Source organism: Myotis nattereri (assembly GCF_964212035.1).
Source record: "Myotis nattereri genome assembly, chromosome: 4".
Classification (NCBI taxonomy): Eukaryota; Metazoa; Chordata; class Mammalia; order Chiroptera; family Vespertilionidae; genus Myotis; species Myotis nattereri.
The window spans coordinates 93,956,703-93,977,897 of record NC_138079.1 but is presented as its reverse complement, the minus strand read 5'-3'; the positions used below and the strand labels follow the sequence as shown (position 1 = coordinate 93,977,897).

Here is a 21,195-nt window from a genome sequence, read left to right as displayed (position 1 = left end):
GTAAAAGTGAATGAGAAAAGAATACTGACATCAGAATGAAACAGGAAACCTCTATGAATTTAGGTTTTTGGCTTCTGTGCATCTTTCTCTTGAGGTGTTCTCATCCTTGGTAATTTTTTCTGGTAGTTGCCAGGGTTAATTGATTTGGAAAAGATCCATCCAGCCACAAAACTTGCACAAAATGGACATGAAGGGATGGAATGCACTTGAAAAGCTTCCAGGGCAATGACTGTCCCCAGTTAACAGGCTCAGAGTCCCTCGTGGGGAGAATGCCTGCTTTTCTTAAAAATGCACATCCTCAGGTGTCCTCCCCTTTTCAGGGATGCTGGTCCATTGGGTCTGGGGTGGACCAGAAATCTCCATATTTAACCTGACCCCTCCCGCCCCCAGGAAATTCTGAGCTGGTAGTTCTCTGCTTCCCCCCATGAGAAATGCTGCTTCAGGGAGTGGAGGCCTTCTGCCCAGTCCCTCCCAGAGTTAAGGGGCGGAGGCCTTAGCAGGAGGTGGGACAGAGCCAGTTGTGTCTCACAGGGGTGCAGCTTTCTTTCTGGAGGTAGAAGATGGAGATTCTTACTAAAAATAAGTAAATGGAAGAAAATTGCAACCCTAACCAAGTCTAGCAGAGGCAGCTCTGGGGGGCAGGCAGAAAGCATGGCAAGTGGCTTTTTCAGACCTGGGTTTAAATTCTATCTCTTCCCTTTCCTTACTCTTGACCTTGGACACGGCAGTTAACCTCCCTGAGCAAAACCAGGGTCCTGAAGATCCTCTCAGGGTTGGTGTGAGCTGGAGTTCGGTGAGGCTCAGTGCAAAGGAGAGGCTTTTCAGAGGCTACAGTACCGCAGTCTCCCTGCCCCATTTTAAAAGCTCTTCCTGAGAATAGGCCCCTGGGGAGGAGGGGGGCTTTCCTGGCAGGCCGGGACTTGGGCTCTCCATGTCCCAGCTGGGAAAAATTAACATTCTTGGTAATTTAAGGAGCCAATTCTTCTTTTGGGTCCAACCTCTAATCCGTGACTAATGATGAAAGATTTCTCAGGTGGAAAAATCATAGTCTTGCAAATGGCATTGAATGGGATTTGTTGGTGAATTTCTTTTGCAGAGTGGGCGTTTGAGTAGCCAGTGCCAGGCCAGAATAGCTCCGGGCCCTGGAGGAAGTCAGGGCAGGGTGCCTCTTCTCCAGACAGACAGCTTTTGGCTGCATGTGTTGTGTGCCATTCACTTGTGTGACCTGGGCTTCTCCCTCTTTCTTTCCCCTCAACGTTCAAGGGAGGAGAACGGCCCAAAATCAGCCTGCCGGTGTCGCTCTATCTTCTGTCGCAGGTATGTTTGATCATGTGCCCATTTCCCCACCACATGAGGGGGACCTTGGAATGCTGCTGCCCCTCAGAAATTTCCGTCACATTGTCCTCTCTCCTCTCTGGTGTCCCCCATCTTGAAATAAGATAAGAAAGTAAATGGGGGTTCTGTTTTCTACACACTGAGTAGAGGTGCCAGTATCTTCTGCATGGTAGTGGATGGAAATTTAACAAGAAATGAAAAATAAATCTAACCTGGCACTTAGGTAGTTGAGTTTTACCATGAGGATTGAGGTTTCCAAAACAACCAAGGAGTGTTCTAAATACCCTGGAAATGTGGACTGTCTGGGTCTTATTCATGGCATTTTGAAATAAGCCCCAAACTGCAGGACTATTGTGTGCATACACACAGCGACCTGGTTTAATAGACCTCCACTAATGAGACTGTTTTCAAAGGCTTTTGTCATGGTTCTAGTTCCCAGATTACCTTCTGGAAGGTATCTTGTAGCAGCCTCAGTTCCCAGATTTGCGTCTTAAGCCAATTTGTCTGCCTCCCCCCCCTTAAGTGTGTTTCCTTCTCGTAATTATGTAATATTTACAAGAAGGGAAAAACTCCATGGCGACCCAGTTACATAACTTTAAAAATATTTTTATTACAAGCAGTCCAGACTTTCAGGCCATCTCATTAGACTGTCAAGTAGTCAAACGTTTGACCAGAGCTCTGTTCTCACTTCTGCAAATGGCACAGGCATTTATTTGCTTTGCTGAGAGAATGTCCTTCTAACTTGGTCCCTGGGCCATTTTGAGTTTGAGGTGGGGCTGTCTCCCATTGGCCTGAGGCAAGAGACGCAGACCCAGCCTCCTCCCAGCGACTCAGCTGATCTGCAGTGGCCTGCTCACTGTTCACTCCTAGCGTCTTGTTCTGGGGGCTCTGTTTGCTTGGAGCTCTGCACTGCTGCTCACTCCTTCTGAATGCCCCTCTGTGAAACAGAGCTCAGTGCAAACCCCAGCCTCTCCTGGAAGCTTTTTCCACCACCTCATTACAAATCCGCCAGCATCTCCGCTTGGGATTCTGGGAGTCTGGCAGGACCCGCGCAGGCCAGATGCTCAGCCACAGGAATCTCACGGAACACACCCTCAGGACGCTTCAGCTGTGGGAGCCTTGCCCGGGCAGGGTCTCCTCCAAGGAGTGAGGGGTCAGACCCCCGCTTTACTCTGAGAACCCTTTCCTCCTGTTTGTTAGTGAAGGACCAGCAGCTCAGACACCTGATTACTTGTTTCAGTAACACACAAAAAGCACAGCTTGTAATCTGGTGTACCTCAGCTTCAGGAACAGAGCCCTTCCTCCCCTGCGTTTTCATTTAGCTTTATTATAATGTTGCCTAAGTGTGTGAAAACCTCAAAGCAGGTATAAACCCATGTTCTTAAGCCTTACATCAGATCATCCTTGCCAATTATTTTACAAGCACAGCCACAAAACCAAGAAAATTCACATTAACAACATTAATTTAGTATGATAGGATTCTGTCCTGCTGAAACTAAACTGCCACTGGTTAGGAGAGTGTGGTGCAGGTAGGCTGGCCCAGCTTTTCAAGTCTGGCCTGCAAACACTTCCACACACCATGCAGTGACTGGCTCTCCCCTTACCTGTTTTTCTTCATTCAGAGCTCAGGAAGAAATGAGCCTGAGTGGGTCCATAGGTGGGAATCGGTTGACTTTTGTCCAGTGGGCCCTTAGTAGGCACTCACTGAATGTGGATTGATTAAAACAATAACTAAATGATCGTTAAGGTCACATTCACATAAGGTGCACAGTAGGTATTTATGGAATGAATGAACTCAGTGATTGGGATTTGTTGTGTAGTTAAGTGTGGCAATAATTTGGCCATGAGAAGGTGAGAAAATTTACCTACCTCATTATTATAATTGCTAGTAGTTGAATGCCTTCTAGAGCCCCAGACATGGGTGAATTCATGTGATCATACTATGTATTCTCTATGATAGTAAACATATTTTGTGTGTGTGTGTGTGTGTGTGTGTGTGTGTGTGTGTAAGTAGGTAGGTACTACATTTGGCTATTTTGCCTGTACCTTTAATTTGAATTGTATTTATTTTATTTAACAATATATTCACCCTATTCAAACAATACAAAGTGACATGTAGGGAGGGGTCTCCCTCTGAACCCTGACCCCCCAGGCACCCAGTTCCACTGCCCAGAGGCAGCTGGTGTTTCAGGTTAGTTACAGGGTTTTCCTCTGTCCTTCCAGAAATGTTCTCTACCAGGGGTTCTCTATTGGGAGTGATTGCAAAACCTTTCTCCCCACGGGATGTTTGGCAACGTCTGGAGATGTTTTCGGTTGGCATAACTAGGGTGGGGAGTGCTACTGGCACCTAGTGGGTAGAGACCAGAAATGCCGCCAGATATCCTACAGTGCGCCGGACAGCCCCCAAATATAGGATTATGGCCTGACAATAGTGCCGCGGTTTGGAACCTTGTTCCATGTATATATATAAAAACAAATACAAATGTGCTCGCACACACCCTTTTCATATACAAATAGTAGATAACCCTACGCTGTGCTGCACCGGTTTGCCTTTCCATTTTAAAGCAAAGTAGCAGGTGTGTCTGAACGAGCTTTGTGAGGCAGTTTTGAATACTGTGATTCCTAAAGCTGTTCCTCTGAATATTGGGCAACAGGGTGGGGTGGTGGGGCCATCCCAGATGGCCCAGTGCCTTCTGATTTTGCATCCTGGCACAATTCAGTCTATCTCTGGCTCGTGTGGCTTTTCTTCCCCACAGTTTCCTCACCTGCCATGAAATTCTGGTGTGCCGAAGCCCACCGCAGGGGCCAGCGCTCATTCCAGTGGTGGATCTCTGTGTAGCTGATCCTTTGCCAAGTCCTTGATTGGAACAAGACTCACCAGCCCTTCTTCCCGTATAACTAAAGTATTGGGCCGGTGCCTTCTAATCTTTTCATAATCGAATTTGACACAGAAATGCCTGTGGAGAGGAAAGAGTGTGCTGGTTTGGCTGCTCCTTTCCCACTGTGCTTTACTTCAGCGGGATTTGGCCTCACCCAGCCATGAGGGACAGTCTTGCTTTTAATGCATTTCCTTCCGCTGAAGAGCAGCCAGCCAAATAGGCAACAGTCTGAATGAAGTGGGGGGAGAGAGGGGGAGGGGAGGGGCAACCCTAGAAGGAAAACGTGTAACTCATTTCTCTTGAATGTCACCCATTCTTTGGATTTTATATCACAGAGATTGCTGCTTAGTACAGGGCTTGTGTAGCCCAGTGTCACTGCAGATCAAGAAAGGAAGATGTTGTAAGACTGCACACTTGAATGCAAATCCCATTTCTTCTTTCTCACCAGGTCTTCCTAATTATACATCATGCACCCCTGGTGAACTCGTTAGCTGAAGTCATTCTGAATGGTGATCTGTCTGAGATGTACGCTAAGACTGAACAGGATGTTCAGAGAAGTTGTGTAAGTCATTAGCGTTACGACTGTTTCTAGACCTTGATAAGAAGCCATGGCTCATTTTGTTAACTTGTGTGTTTCTCTAAAACCGGAAACCAACTTTCTGCTTACAGCAACAGTGACGTCTAAACTACTCTGGGATTCAGGGAACCTAATCAGAGTCTTGAGATGAGTACCCAGGAAAATATGGGGGTCTATACCAGGAATAGATTCAGTGATTGTATGTTATTATTATTTATTTTACTTAATTTTTTTCAAGAAAAATGACTTTAAATATAATGTTACATGCAATAAACATTAATATTTCTAGAAAAACAATTTTAAATATAATAATGTTACATGCAATAAAGATTAGTATTTCAAGGAAAACAATTTTAAATATAATGTTACATGCATGATTGTATGTTATTGAACATGGAATTATACTGCTTTGGGCCTCAGGTTGTATATCTATGGGACACTGTTATGGGGACAAAATGAGAGAATACCTTGCCTAAGACACAAATAGCTATAGAGGCTGGTCATGGGACATCTATGAAGAGATAGGCCCCATCTGAGGGCAGTAGGGAGTGTTGGGGACTGTGGCTAATTGGAGAGTGTATGCATCCTTTGTGAGCAGCTGCTATTCCACCCCAGACTGCAGTCATTCTGCGGGAATATGGATGCAATATTGCTAGGTTTTCTCATGTTTCCAGAGAAGCTGGCAATCTGCATTTTGATACAAAATCTCCCAGGATTTAAATTATCACTCAACTTTGGCCTAAACAGGACATATGTGGTTTGTGCATGTTTATGCATTTTGTGCTCTGTCAAAGGAAAACACCGGATGACCAGTATAATGACTTCTGAGGCTTTCCCAGCTTAGCTCCTGTGTATCTTGCCTGCCTTCACTCCTCCCCTCCTGCTCATATGTACTGAGCTCCAGGCTACCTTAGAACTGGTCCAGGTTGCTCTTCCCCCAATTGTGCCCATGTTTCTGCTGTTGTGCCTGTGTCCCTACCAAACCCAAAATCTGGAAGGCCCTTGCTGCTAGTTCCCTCTTAGCAAAGATCTTACCAGCTTTGAGCAGCTTACGGCAGGCATCTTGTTTGCCATTATATCTGCTGCAGTGCGGACTGAGCAGACATGTCTGATATGAGCCTAGCGTGTAGGCCCACAGGTAAAAGGCTGGCCTTGCCCTCGGGCAGTCAGCTCTTTGCCATATCTGAAGGAGTGGGTGGAGGGGGATCCTGTTGCATGAAAGGCCAGAGCTGTATGGTGTACCATTCATTACAAGAGTCCCCTGTCCTTCTGTTTTTTCTGGTGTAGGACTGCTAAGCCAGGCCATTTTTCTTTAAGGGAGCATTTGAGCCTCTTAAAAGGCTCCCAGAAACTTTCTGTCCTTATTGGTGGTGGCATTAGTTCAACTGTATTGAATGGGGCCTTTTCATGGCCCCTGTGTGGCCCGTCCTCTCTTTGATTCACTCAACAAGTGTTTCTTAAGTCTTTTCTTTGGACCTGGCATCATGCTACTTCTGGGGATATACAAAATCCTAAGTGGCCTCTGTCACATTGGAGCTTTACAGTACAGTAGGAGAGACAAATGTTGATCAAATATACAAATAACTGTACTATCTTGAGTCATGTAAGTGCTCTAAAGAGACAGTGTAGTGCTTGGTGAGAGAATTTAACTAGAGATGGTGGGGGTGACAGTGTGGAGCAGAAAACACTCCCCTAAGGGTCCTAATGGTCCTTGTCATGAGAACACATGGTCTAGAAAATGTGGAGCTGACTTGATGTTTATGAAGCCAGAGATATTTCTTTGTAGCTTTCCTAAGCTCACTTTTGCAGAACGAATGCAAGTAATGGCGACAGAATCAGTAGGGCTGCTGAGGACCCTGCCAGCCAGCAGGTTACCTTGGGCAAGTTGTTTCATCCTAGATAGGAAACAGGGAGAGCAAGCCCTGCTCCAAAGGGCTGTTGGTGAGGACAGGAGGAAAATACACTTAAAGTGCCATCAATTCTGCAGGTTGCAACCCAGTCCTCAGAGTTGTTTGGTTTGGTCTTCACAGTGGATAAAAGAAACGTTTATGAATTAAGAAGCTTCACTGAAAATTGATTTCAGGATTGTCTTGAACAGTCAGAAAATCTGGTCCTATTGTGCATGTTTCTGCAGGAAGCATCTCAGAAGCTGCCCCATCACATGAGGCATGTGTTTGCCTTTCAGTTTCCCTAGTCCCCACCCAGGCTGCACTAATTCATACTACATTTACATGAATAACAAGTTAGAATGTATTGGGTCCCTTTGGACTTCCTTTTGTCTTGTGATTTCCAGAACCCAAGATAGCTGCTAAGGCTTCATCACAGAATGTCTTCCCATGTGACACTCACTGCTGAGGTTAGACTTGGTTTTCCAAGATAGACCTCAGAGATGGTTGGGGTGCTAGGGTTTGCAGGTATGTGTGTGTGTGTGTGTGTGTGTGTGTGTGTGTGTTTAAATAGATTTTAGAGAGAGGATGGGAGAGAGAGAGAGAAGCAATCGATTGGTTGCCTCCAACACACGGTCCCTGTTGTCTGGGGGATTGAATCTACAACCTGGGCATATGCCCTGACCGGGAATAGAACCCACCACCTTTTGGTGTACTGGACGATGCTCCAACCTACTGAGCCTCACTGGCTAGGGCTGCAGGATTTCTTTTTAAATTGAAATTGATTGGCATGCCCTTGTAAGAAATAATAATACCCTTTCCCTAGTTTTCCTCCATTGATAACATCTTGCAAAACTTTAAGTACCGCAAGCAGGATATTGACATTGAGACATGGGGTTTACTGTTTGAGCAAAAGCTAATTGCAGAAAGTTACTGGTGATTTCTCAGCTTGGGATACCCACTGTAGTCAAACCATCTAATCAGAGGGAGAATTGAGGAGATTTGTTCTTTTTCCCTATGGCCTCTGCTTGGGATGGAGGTTGTTCCTTCAATGTGATAGAGGCACAGTGTTCATTGTGGGGGATTCCTGAACTGAAAATGAGATTTTTCTGAGCGTGGAAGGAATTGCCATCCCAAGTGAAAGTGTTAACTTTCTACTTCTGGTTTTTGCCTTTCCCTGGGTGTGAAATCAAAGTTTGTTGTATTCTGATGACATTTGGGAAAAGTGGAGGTAAATCTCACTTATGACTTGTTTGACAATAGTCCTGGTAAGATTTACCTTCCTTCCCTCTGAGCAAGAACAGTCTCCTATTGTTTCCTGCCTAACTCGGATGTGGTTTGGTCATACTTGTTTTAAGTTTCTTGGTCTTTTTTAACCTACTTTCTCCTTCCCGTAATTTGTAGATAAGTTACTGGTATTGCTTCATTTTTACCAGCAGACCTTTCACAAAACCAAACCAAAATTGAAGAGAGAGAAGCAGAGGGAAGAGCAGAGTTATTTGAAAAGTCTGTAATTTAGGGTTAAATTTAAAATACATCAGCATGGTTAGATAAATGTCTAATTGAAATTCATCTGTGCATTAAAATAATATGGTTCCTGCTAAGGGATAATTTCTTGCTATACTTCTAATGCAGAGCAGATAGTGTGTTTCTTGTCAGGGAAATAGAGTAAGAGAACACTAATTCTGAAACTGCTAACATCTCATTATTCTTGGCAACATGAACGTATAGATTAGATTATGGCATATGCCTCATGACCTATAGGTACTTTTTTTTTCTTTAAGTAGGGACTTTTTTCATCCTGGGTTTCTGTGGGGGTCTATACCAGGAATATATAGTTCTTGCATTCATTAATTCATTCATTCCTCATCAGAGATTCAAGGGTGCACAAAAACAAAAAACAAAAAGAAGAACACGACCCCTGCCCTCACTGGGCTTTCTATCCCTCATGGGATGTCTTAGAGATGCCTGCATCGCTTATGCCATCATGGGGTTTGCCAGAGAAGCTCAGTGGGCACTCACTGCAGGAATGAATGACTCAGTGGGTGAACTGGTGATGGGCCCACAAGGGCCCTCGTGATGCTCTTAATGACTCTCAGAACAGAAATAGCCTTGGGACCTAACCCTCACATGCCACCTTCTCTTTGCTCACAGGAAGGCTTTGGGGAAGGAATGTGAGAGTGGGTTGCTGTTGGTGCTGTTCCACATTCCACCGTAAGAGGCAGTCTAGTGGAGTGGATTCTGGAGCCAGACTCCCTGGGCTCCTCGGATGCCAGCACCTCATTGCACTAGGTCAGTGATGGCGAACCTATGACACGCGTGTCAGAGGTGACACGTGAACTCCTTTGGTTGATTTTTCTTTGTTAAATGGCATTTAAATATATAAAATAAATATCAAAAATATAAATCTTTGTTTTACTATGGTTGCAAATATCAAAAAATTTCTATATGTGACACGGCACCAGAGTTAAGGTAGGGTTTTTCAAAATGCTGGCACGCTGAGCTCAAAAGGTTCGCCATCACTGGCCTAGGTGATCCCTGGGGCAAGTTAGTCCACGTCTCCCAGCTTCAGTTTCCTCACCTCTGCAGTTAGAGTAACAAAAATGGATTTTTAGAGAGGATTCAATGCAGCATAAAATGCTTATTCCAAAACCTGGCACACATCAAGACATACATATTAGATGTTATCATTATCATGATCTTAGTTTCTGAGGCTGCAGTACAACCCTGTGTCCCCTACTTAGGGCCTTTCTTCTTGGTATGATTAACAGAGGCACACTCAGTGCACCCTTAGGGAGGTGCCTTATGACCAGACACAAAAGCATGGAGGGCCAAGTGTTAGCAACAATGACACCATGATGACAGCACTAATAGAAAATGGCCATTTAGTGGCAGTGGTCTGAGCCCTCAGTGTACATTCAGGGCCCTCCGATTCAGCCAGCCTCATACGTGATCTCTGGAAAGTGCAAATACTTAACCAATTCATGTGCATTGGCTGGCTATGAATTCAGAAAGGGGAAGAATTCGGGCAAAATAGGCTTTGTTGGTCCCAAAATGAGTATGCTGACAGTCTGTAGACATCATTTCAACCAGTTGTGATGGTCACCAGATGATTCTCTGGGGTCCCTAAGGGTTGAGCTTATACCTAGAATGTTAGCTGCCCGTTCTCTGCGTGACACCCATCCTTCCTGGGAGCTGGGCCCTCTGCTGGCAGAACACGTTGCCAGGACATGGCCTGTGGAGCCGGCAGCTGAGAAAGTAATAGCAGCCTCGCTTCTCTGACCTGTGTGTTTGCAGAAGCAGCATCAGGGCCTCGGGGCTGCGCCTTCAGGGCTCTCTCCACACCAGGTTTGAGTCAGACGGCAGCGGAGCCTCCCGTGTGTTGAATGCAGAAGGCAGAATAGACCCCCGGATTGGAGTTCCCCCAAATCTTTCAGTGACCCTGACCTTACTCGTGAGCCCTGATTAGTCAGTGCTGGTTCTGAAGGAACAGACATTCTTCTTCCTGAGAGTGGAATAGGCTTCAGGGAAATGGTTGATTGTGAACACCGAAGGGGGAAAAATAGGCTTCTATAAATCAAGGGCCTTACTTGCCATAGTTGCAAATATTGCCGCAAAAGAATTAGAATTCATGTGTATTCTTCCTTTTTGCAGGGGCCATTGTGGTCTATCCATAATCCCTCAATGGAATTGCAGCTCCCAGGCACCATTGTTGCCTGCAGAGGTATTGAGTGTGGCAGCTCTGGTTCACATGTAAAGGGATTTGACAGAATCTAAGAGAATCCCAGGTGCAGCATGTTCCACATATCAAGTAGGGCATCGTTGTAGATAAGAGATCTCCTACAAACAGTCGCCTCTCCCTTCCTCCTGTGCAGGAAGTGGGGCTGGACAACTAGTAGAAGTCCCATAGAATAGAGGTTCACGGAGGGACAGCCTTTATTTATCCGGGGCTACGGGTGACTGGACCTGAGGGCCCAGGGATGCTGCTTCCGTTTCATTGAGTCAGAGAAGGGCCAGGGGTTCTCGGATGGAATGGTCACATCCTGGAGAAGCCAACAGGGAAAAACGTAGTGGGAAGAGTGGGATGGGGGTGGAGAAGGTTCTGTGACTCAGACTCTAGCTGGCTTTTCTGTGTCTGCCTGGAAGCATGACACAGAATGGGCTAGGGTGGCCACGGGCTGGAGAAGGGTGTGAGGTAGTGCCATGCCCCCTGCTGAATGAGTCTGCACTGAGAGTGGTCTACATTGAGCCATTGGTGACGTCTTCCAGGTTTCTGCTAAAATCGGGAAGATCCAGGATGAGGACAGAAAAATGAAGCATCCACCACTTCTGGTGTCTCTGCCCTGGGGCTTTGTCAGTTTTCATCAGCAGCCTGGCTCTTTTGGGCATTTGAGTTTTTTAACTAGACTTTGAGTACCTTGAAGCTGGCTCAGCATTATTCATTTATCTAGTCAACAAATTATTGAACACGTACCAGGTTGTGTTCTAGGCACAGGAGATAGACCAGGAACAAAAACAAAGACCCCTGACCTCCCAGAGCATCTGTTGTAGTGGAGAGATCGAGGGGAACAGTAACACTTTAGTCACAGCATGCTAGCGTACGGGAGGCGCTCTAGAAAAGCGGCAGTAGTGAAGCAGAGAGAGGAGGGGCAGTGCCAGGATGCTGGGTGGGTGCAGTTCTACCTGGGGGGCCAGGCCAGGCCTCACTGAGGAGGTGACATTTGAGCAAAGACTTGAAGGAAGTGAGGGACCACATCATGTAGATATCTGGAGGAAGAGCATTTCAGCCAGGAAGAACAGCCAGTGCAAAGACCAGGGCGTGTGTGTTAGAGCAACAGAAAGGAGCAGAGTGTTGAGGCAGAGCGAGTAGTAGGAAGGGGATGAGGGTCCAAGGTATGTGGCACCTTGTTAGTCATTGGAGGACTTGGAAGTTTTTACTGGGAGAACATAACTTTTGTGCCCCCAGTGTTTAGCATGGTTCCCGTAGCAGATATCGATTGTCTTGAAATAACGAATCTCATTGAGGGAATCAAGCACCTTGTCGCTGAGCCAAGGAAATGCAGTCTTGGTCAGTACCAAAGTCCTCCGCCAGGAAACTTGGTTTTGCTTGGGGTGCTTTGCCTGATAGGAGGCTGAAGGGCTGCACATGGATTACTCCATTCACTTTTCTCTCTGGGTGCTCCTGCGATTTAACGCCAGTGGGCTGGGAGGGGAGTGGTGTGAGTCCCTCATTGCCTGACTGACAGAAGACGTGGCAGGTGGGATAGACATGACAGGTGGGTGGAACGCATCCCAGGAGATGGTTAGTGGGGTTTCCCCAGTGAGCTCTGAGGCCCTGGCTGCCCCGAGGGACTGCCCATTGCCCACTCACCTTAGTGCTCATAATCTTACTTCGGGGACCTTCCTGGTAACCTCCAGCCAGGCATGGGGACAGATTCTCAAAAGCTTCATGAGCAAAGGGGGGAAAAAGTACGTTAATTAACTCAATATTATTCTCGGTGACACGTAAACTCTGGATGGGCCATTCCTTAGTAAGAGCAGTGCTCATCTGTTGAGCACTTGCTGTGCGCCAGGCTGGTTGGCTTGCTCCCCTTTTCTCCCTCCCACAAGGATTTTTGGAGCACCCACACATTCCCTGCCTCAGGGAATACAGGATGAACAAGGTAGATGAGGTTCCTGTTCTGACATTCTAGTTGGAGGAAGCAATAAACAAATGTGTCAACACAGACTTAAGATTGGATCTAGGAAGAAATTGGAAACAGGTTTGGTTGGAACCACAGAAGATCCCAAATAGCCACAGTAATCTTGAGGAAGAAGAGCAGAGGCTCATAATACCCCAGAGAGGGAGGTGGTGTTACCTCACATTCTGCATGAGGAAGCTGACACCCCCCCGAGGTTAAGTGATCATTCTGTTGTCACCCAGTTGCAGGGATTACAGGTGTCCAGCCCCAAATCTTCATGCCCTTTCCATTTTGTGTCCTATGTCACCATCTGCAATGATAGTCACTTCCAGTTTAGCATGAGATGTAGAGTTGTAGACCGAATGTTTTGGGTACTTGAGAGTCACCAATATTTCACAGTCCATTATCTCTTTTTAGAGAACAAGACAAGGAAATACCAAATACGTGCTTGGTATGTCATTGTTTAATGAAAGAGTACATTTTATTTTGCACAAGCGTTGAACATGCCTCTTCAGTCATAAATATCTTGCAGTTAATTAGCTCTTGATTGACTGCCCGATGTGGCATTGAGGAGAACAGAGAAGATGACCTTGAGTGGGATAGGCTAGTGGGATGAGGCTGGTCTCTTGCAGACCCAGCAACACCTCAGAGGTTGCTCTCTAGGAAGTCACAGCACTGTCCTGTGTTACCTGCTTTCTCACTGGGAGTTCTGAGCGAGTGTGCAGTGCGAGTCTCCTGAGCTCTAAGGTTCTTTTGATTCCAGATAAATGGACATTTCTTTGGGTTATGCCTCTGCTGCTACAGTGCTCCCTGATAATTGGCCAATTCATGGAAAAGAATGCCATGCTCCTCTTGTTAATGGAAGTGGCCTGTTACCTCTTCATGTTTCCCCCCTCGCTGTGTTTTATTTTCCCCATTAAATTTGGCAGCGTTGCCCAGACGCCTCACTGATGTGGTTGCGATTGTGCATTCTGGACACGCGCTTGGGCTTTGGTTCAGCAGCCCCACATTACTCAGGGTTTGGCATGCAGCACTCCCACCCATACATCACGCTGGAGTTTATTCTGTCTGATGTGTGCTTGCTGATCACCTCATTCTGGAATGAGAAGAGGCTCACTCTGCTGCAATTATCAGCCCATTTTCTTCTGAGCCAGTTGCAAAGCCACGCTGCCGTGCCATTGTTATGTTTGGTGTAAACCTGGGCCACGGTGACCCCCATGACATTGGAAGCTCTGTGTATATGAGATAAAAACGGGAAACAGCTATACATTGTGGTCGGCCATATGATAGGTCAGAGGACCGCCTAATGAGTGGTACGTAAACTGTCTCTGAGCTCTGGCTGCCTGCTCCTCTGATTAGTGTGACCTAGTGTCATGCCTTGTACACCAGTCCTTTGGGGGCTGGCCCACCTTGGGAAGCTCAGCAAGTGCTTGTTGCAGGGGATGAATCAGCAGTGCAGCAGAAGGTTTGAACACAGGGCGCCTAAAGCTACACTTCCTGGGTTCTAATCCTGGCTATGCTCTCACTAGCTGGTGACCCAGGCTGACAAGTCCCACGCTCTCTGCAGCTCCTTGCCCCAATCAATTGGAGGATAAAGTGAGTCAGTAAGTGCTGGGCACATTTCAGATGCCCGCTAGGTATTGCTGATCGTTGTTATTACAAAAAGTAACAAGAAAGTGTGCTACCTGTTGCCACCACACAGCAGCTCTAGATGGGGGAATGCTAATTGAGGCCCACTTGATGCACGTGGAAACTGAGGCCCATAGAGGAGAAGGTAGTGAGCAGCGCAGCCAGGACTCAAGTCAGGTGCGTGGGGCACCAAGCCCAGGCTCCAGCTTCCGTGTCCCTGACGGTCCCATGCCGTGTGTGCTGGACACCCCACCAGTCCCAGCCCCAAGGCTGGAGATTGGGAAGGTTGGCCAGTGCCCGGGAGCACTCGGGGAGTCTAGGCTGCTAACAAACCAGAAAGCCGGTGAACAGTAAGTTGGTAGGGAGTCAAGTTTAAAACAGAGAGTGTGATTGTTTTTTAAAGGTTAGCCCCTCCCCTCCATGTCTTCCATCCTCGTGATCTGTTTGCCAAGGTGGAAGGTAAATGGCTATTTCAAGTGTGCCCCTTTGCGGCAGGCAGTATGCCAGGCACTTTTGCATTCAGGATCTCATTTCAGCCCCATGGCAGCACGCGATGGAGTTGCTCTTGTCCCTGTTTTACATATGAGGAAAGTGAGTCTGATTTGATCAGGGTCACTTGGCCAGTAAGCAGGTCTGAGGTCTAAGCTCAGATCTGCCCTTATGTTGGGCATTTTTTTGTTAGTCAATATGGCTGCCTCTTTTCTTAGGGGAAAACCTTTCCCTTAGTTCTAATCCCTTTAGCAGAGCTGTTTGAACAAAAAGATTTTCATTGCTTCCTCAGAAGGTGCATGAGCTAAGCCTGGGAGAGCCTGGAAGGTGAGCTTCCTTCCCGTCATCATTGTGGCCACTCCTATAGATCCAGATCGGATTCCGGGGCCATGTTACCTGTCCTTTCCCTTTGTGCCCCTCTAGCCACCGGTCTCTTTTTCCCTCCTTCTCAACCAAGATTCGGCCTGGTGTTCCCACAATCCTTTTCCTCATCACTCCCCAGCCACTGCCTTCTCCCCTTCCCACTGCACCACTGAGCAGGCACAAAGAAACCCACCCAGCACTGTCTGCCAGGTGCTGAGGCAGGAGCACCCAGCAGCACTTCCCAGGCCATGTGCAGCATGAGCTCCTTCATGCACAGTTGGCTGGAGAGGCTGCCCGGCTGGCCCAGCGCCACCTCCTGACTTCCCATGTGCATGCTGCCATCTGGGGAGCTGGCCAAGCACATTGTGTCCCCGGATACCGCAGCGCTCACCAAGCACACCCGTTCCAGGTGACCCTGGCCTAGACAAATACAGGCTGGAGCTCTGAGCTGTCCTTCCTCGTGTTCTCTTCCGTTCCCGAGTGTTCTGGTGAATTGTTAATATGCAAGACTTCATCAGTCATTTCCTTCTCCGAGAAGCCCTTTTAACTGTCCCCTCCCCCACCCTCCTGCCTGGCACAGTTTCCACTCCTTCCTTTGTGCCCCAGTGACCTTTTTTGCCTAGTTTCCACCTGGGATGCACAACAGTACATTGCCTGCTCCTGGCTGGACTGTGAGCACTTGAAGGCGTGGTCTTGGCTCCTTTGCTCTCAGCCCAGCACTTGGTGTCTAGGTAGGGCTCAGTGAGTGACTGGGTCCGTCCCCTGGTGCCTGCAGTGAACCCAGCTTCCCAAGTTGTCTGATTGGCTCCTAGCTTGTATTTGGGCCGTGATCGGCAAACTGCGGCCCCATGAGTGTGGCTCTTCCACAAAATACCATGTGCGGGCACGCACGTACAGTGCGATTGAAACTTCGTGGCCACACTCAAGGGGCCGAAGAGCCGCATGTGGCTCGCGAGCCGCACTTTGCCAACCACTGTATTAGGGCATTACGACAATCCGACTTCATTGAAAATCCTTTAGGTAAATGTTGTTGTTTTAATTGAGGGATAATGTAAATAAAAATGCAGCATCTCATGTGTACTGCTTGATGGCCTTGTATACGATCACATTTGTGTGTAATTCAGGTCAAGCTAGGAAATACTTCTGTCATCGATGCAGCTCCTTCTCGGTCTGTAACAACACTCCCCTCCCCCAGCTAATCACCATTCTAATTTTCAGAGGTGCCTTTATTGTAAAGGCATTTTTAAAAATTGTGGTGAAATACATATAACAAATACCACTTATGATGGATTAACCATTTTTAAGTATTCAGTTCAGTGGCATTTAGGTGCATGCCTTCAAGATATTCTTTACATTTAAATGGCACTGGTCATGCTTTCTTGGGGTAAAACAACTGAATGAAACAGAAGCAACTAGAGTAGAAAGTGAAAGTTCCCCCAACATCAGTATTATCCTCAGAAGGAACCGCTATTTTCAGTTTGTATATCCTTCTAGACTTTGCTTGGTGTAATGTCTTGCAGATATCTATCCACACAGGAAAACATGAGATATATGTACATGTTTTACATCTATAATTTTGTTTAGAATCCTTGATTGACTGATTGTAACTAGCTTTATCACGTGCAGTCAGAGCAACTCCATCACATGCTGCCATGGGGCTGAAGTGAGATCCTGAATGCAAAAATGCCTGATAGGGAGCAGACCCAGACCTAGTGGCGGACGTTCTGTTTGACATCTGGGCATCAGCTGTGCTGCCTCTCCTCATTCACTCAGGCACCCGGGCCTTGCGTGCTTCCGTCCTTCCTCCTGACCCCTCTTGCTGCCCTTGCAGGACCTGCTCTCAAGTCCTGCAGCACCTGAGAGGCCTTAGTTCCCTCTGACCTCTAGGTAGTCACCTCAGTATTCAACTTTTAAGCAAGGACCAAAGCTTAGGTTGGGTGGATGAAGGCTGGTGGAAGGCACCATTAACCAGCAGGCAGGGCAGACACTTCCGGGAGCAGTTTAGCCCTTAGGCCACCCCTGAAATCACATTGTTGGCCTTCAGCTGGCCCTGACCCCAGAAACCAGCCTAATGCCAGCCAGAACCCAAGGCTTCCCCTCCTGCACCCCCCAGTTGGGCACTGGCCCAATCTGTGGTCAGTACGCAGGGCCCAGGATCTCAACGCTCCTCCCACAGCTCAGGCTCCTGGTCCCTAGGAGGTGAGCCTTAGTGAAACCCCACCTGCGGCCTCTGGGAAACAGACCTTATTTCAGAACACTTTTCTCTGAGGAACGTGTGGTGTGCTTTCTTTATGCGAAGAAAATCCCAAGCTGCCTGATTTTTTACTGTTAAGTGGGCTTTGCCACTTTTGGTTAGTTTCATCACACCTGCTTTTCCTCTGTGGGAAATTCAGCTCCTGAGGGTGTTGGGCAACTTTTTTCTTTCCTTCCTCCCGTCTTTTTTTGTTCTCTCCTGCACTTTGGATACAGTATAGTACAGGCAGCCATGAATTCACTCAACAGCCCATCCCATCGAGGCCCTGACCTGTTCCAGGCACCTAGTTTAGTCTTGAGAGCTCAGTGGGAGTGGGCTGGACCAGGACCCCTCCCCTGGGGGCTTTCCATCTGTAACATCGGGAATTATCCAGGGTAACAAAGAGATTCCTGGGAGGCTGGCAGCCACAAAGTCTTGAATAGAGCAGCAGGAATGATCTCGAATCTCTGCCTGTTTCACAGCCAGGTTTTGATGTTGTTAATACTAAGGGGGGAAAAAATCAGGTTTTAAAATTTTTTTATTTTTAAAAAACATTTTTATTGATTTCAGAGAGGAAGGGAGAGGGAAAGATAGAAACATCAATGATGAGAGAGAATCATTGATCAGCTGCCTCCTGCACTCCCCCTACTGGGGATCGAGCCCTTGACTAGAATTGCATCCCGGACCCTTCAGTCCATAGGATGACACTTTATCCACTGAGCCAAACTAGCTAGGGCAAAAAAAAAATCAGACTTTTTAAAATATAGAAGAGAAAGAGGGAAAATAATTCCAATATCCAGATGATCCTTGTTGAATTTTTTCAAAAGTTAATATGCATGCATGATTAGAAATTTCAAACCTAATGGAAAGGTACAGAAATGAACAGTGTAAGTGCATTGGTGTGACTGGGCACACACAGTACCGCCTCCTTCTTTCCTCAAAGATGAAATCTTAATATTTTCATATTCTTAACGCAGCTTTCCAAGAAAAATTGTGTTTCCAACTGGAGCCTTTACCTGAAAGGAGCCCCACTGTGTCCCTTGTTCTTGCTTTTCCATCCCAGTGCTGTGTCTGTATCAGTCCATCACGCATGGGCAGACCGTAATTACCTAACCACTCCCCACTGATGGACATTTAGGTTATTTCCAGCAGCTTACTAGGTAGGTTACATTTTAAAGGTTTGAAATTTCCCCAGCAAGCATGCCTTCCCTTCTTCCACTCCCCGATCACCGAGAAAAGCAGATCCCTTTGGAAAGTTTTAGAATTCATTTTCATAGTTGATTTTTTTTTTAATGTGGGCAGGGAAAGGAAGGTAACTTATCATTCTTATGTTGAATGCTTACTGTATTGACAGGCTCTGAAAGGAACTTTATGTCCATGATTTCATTTAGTAATTTTAAGTAAGAATTACTTTCCTGATGTTTTAGACCGGGAACCTGAAGGTGAGAGAGGCCCCATAGCCAAGGTGGAGTTCAGCTACCGTGTACACAGCTTGGACCAGCCCTGGGCTTTGTGCGCTGTCTTACTTCCCTTAGTTCTGTCCTTTGTTCTGTGCACCTGCATCCACACAGAGCTCAGGGCGAGTTTTCTTCATCCACCTTTGTGAATTTCTGCTCAGAACTTCTAACTGGGTGGTGTTTTGCTCCGTGTTGGTCTTGGTTTTCTGTTTCTGAAAGCTTTGGTTATGTATGGCATGCTCTAGCTTTCACAGGGAGTAAGCGGTGATCAGAGGAAGCTGTCACTTCATCTCAGTGCCCTAACTTACTAGGTTCAGGTCCTTTATGAGAGGATGGGGGACATCTGGGGCTACATTTGATCACTTGGCATCCCACGTGGGCTCTGATGGATGCTGTCCGTCAGGCGGTGCACACTCACTCTGAATGCCCTGGGCTCTTGGTGGGTGGTGTCTGTAATTCGCTATCTGGGTTTCCTGGACACTAGAATCATGTCTCAATTGATTTGTCATTTTTGTGGATGAATAATCCTAAGTGGGTAAATAAAAATTAATGTTTGTATTTGGATGCTAATTTAGCTTTCAGTTACATTTTGTTTTGAGTGTTATTGAAATTAATTTGTTTTCCTTGAGCACATTCTACTTATTGGCAAGATACAGTGGCCCCCAGAATACAGCTGGTCGTTGTTTGGGGTAAATTCAGAAGATGGATAAACCATATCAAGATAATGGGAAAGTTTACTTGAAAACTTTTCCCTTTTTAAATGACAGAATGATGTCTGAACATCATCCAGACCCTGGAAAGAGAAAAAGACTTCCATGAGAATCCTGCCCCAAACAAATCAGGCTGTTTTCTTTTGACTTTGCCCCTTTCTAGTCCTGGTCCATTTGCAGGTAAATACTTTTTAAAGAGAACTAAATGGAACGGAGTTTGAGCTCCTGGTGAAGCACTGTTATTTTAGGAAGAGCTTGGGGGTTGGGATTGGGCAAGCTTCTATTGAAATTCTGACTCTTCTGCTCAGTAGCTGTGTGACATTGGGCAAGTCACTAAACACTTCTGAGCCTCTATTTTCTCATCTATGAAGTGGGACCGATAATCCCTATATCTCCTGGTTGTTATAAGGACTGAGATAAGCCATGTTTTCCAGAATATGGGACATGAACCACTGGTGCCACAACAGGCCTTCATTTCTCTTAGAAGCCTTCTGACTTTCTAGGGAAAAGTTCTTTGGGCTAAACTTCCTTTGGGTATGAGCTTTTATGCCTTGCTGACACCTCCCTTTCTAAAGAAAGCCAACGTTTGGCTCATTCAGTTACCTTGCTTTTCTTTTCTGTTATTTTTATAATAGCAAGGTACACTGGTGTTCCATTTCCTTTAGTGATACACAGTTTTTTTAAAAACAAATTTATTTAAATAAGAGTTAATAACAATAACAATGTGCTGTAGTTAAGACAAATTGTGCAGGTGGCATGTGGGTTTGAATTCCAGTTTTTCCTCCTCCTGGCTGTGCAACCTTGGGTGGTCAGTTAACATCTCTGGCCCTCAGATTCCTTATCTGTAAAATGAGGATAACACTAGTACTACCTCTGGGTTGTAAAGTTTAAATGAGGAAATATCATCAGAGCCCTTAGAACACATCTGGCACACACAAAAGACCGTCAAGTGTTTGCAGTTTTTAATGCAAATGACTGACTTTGGGAACACTGGAGATGGTGTTGGTGAAGTGCAGTTTCTGACTTAGCACCGTGGGCAGTAAATGCTAACTGGTGTTATTGTGTTGATTACTTAATAATGATGATGTTAATAAGAGTCATAATAACAACTAGGAGGTAGCATTCGTTGTTTTGGAAATGAATTTCTTGGGGCAGAAACTCTCAGACAGCTTGATAGGTTCCAGTGAGATGCACAGGTTCAAATCCGTCTGTTATCTCGGTTCTACTTCTCTAGGCCAAGCCCAGCATTCGGTGCTTTATTAAACCCACCGAAACACTCGAGCGGTCCCTTGAAATGAACAAGCACAAGGGCAAGCGGCGGGTGCAAAAGAGACCCAACTACAAAAACGTCGGCGAGGAAGAAGACGAGGAGAAAGGGCCCACCGAGGATGCCCAAGATGACGCCGAGAAGGCTAAAGGTACAGAGGGTGGTTCAAAAGGCATCAAGACGAGTGGGGAGAATGAAGGTGAGTGCGCCCGTGAACGCTGCCCTGCTGCCCACTGCGAGCCAGGCTGTCATTTGTGTCTGGTCCCCCCTGTGTCAGTGGGTGCTTCTCTTCATTCCTGACACCAGTGTACCTCACTCTAAACCAGTGATTTTCAACCGTTTTCTCATGGTACACATAAACTAATTACTAAAATTCTACACCACACCAAAATATATATTTTGCCCATCTGACAGAAAAAAAGTGTAATATTTGAACACTAGACAGCTATTTGTTGTGTTGGCTGTTGTTATTTTTTTACTTGACAATCTCGGGGGAAAGAGGTCAGTGCCCCTGATTAGTCAGGTATTGCATGTTTTATTTTATTTTAAATATATTTTATTGATTTTCTACAGTGAGGAAGGGAGAGGGATAGAGAGTTAGAAACATCGATGAGAGAGAAACATCGATCAGCTGCCTCCTGCACAACCCCTATTGGGGATGTGCCCACAACCAAGGTACATGCCCTTGA

General features: G+C 46.4%; 1 protein-coding gene across 4 annotated transcripts in view; it reads left to right on the top strand.

The window, feature by feature from the left end:
- CLEC16A (C-type lectin domain containing 16A) overlaps nucleotides 1–21,195 on the top strand; it is a 219,727-nt gene that overhangs the window by 34,383 nt on the left and 164,149 nt on the right. For 3 of the 4 annotated variants that reach the window (XM_081089517.1, XM_081089516.1, XM_081089519.1), the window contains exons 8-10: nucleotides 1,264–1,317; nucleotides 4,663–4,776; nucleotides 20,474–20,705. In XM_081089517.1, coding sequence (XP_080945643.1) covers nucleotides 1,264–1,317; nucleotides 4,663–4,776; nucleotides 20,474–20,705 — 400 coding nt within the window. The remainder of the gene's footprint in view (nucleotides 1–1,263; nucleotides 1,318–4,662; nucleotides 4,777–20,473; nucleotides 20,706–21,195) is intronic. The other variant, XM_081089518.1, reaches the window with a different exon arrangement.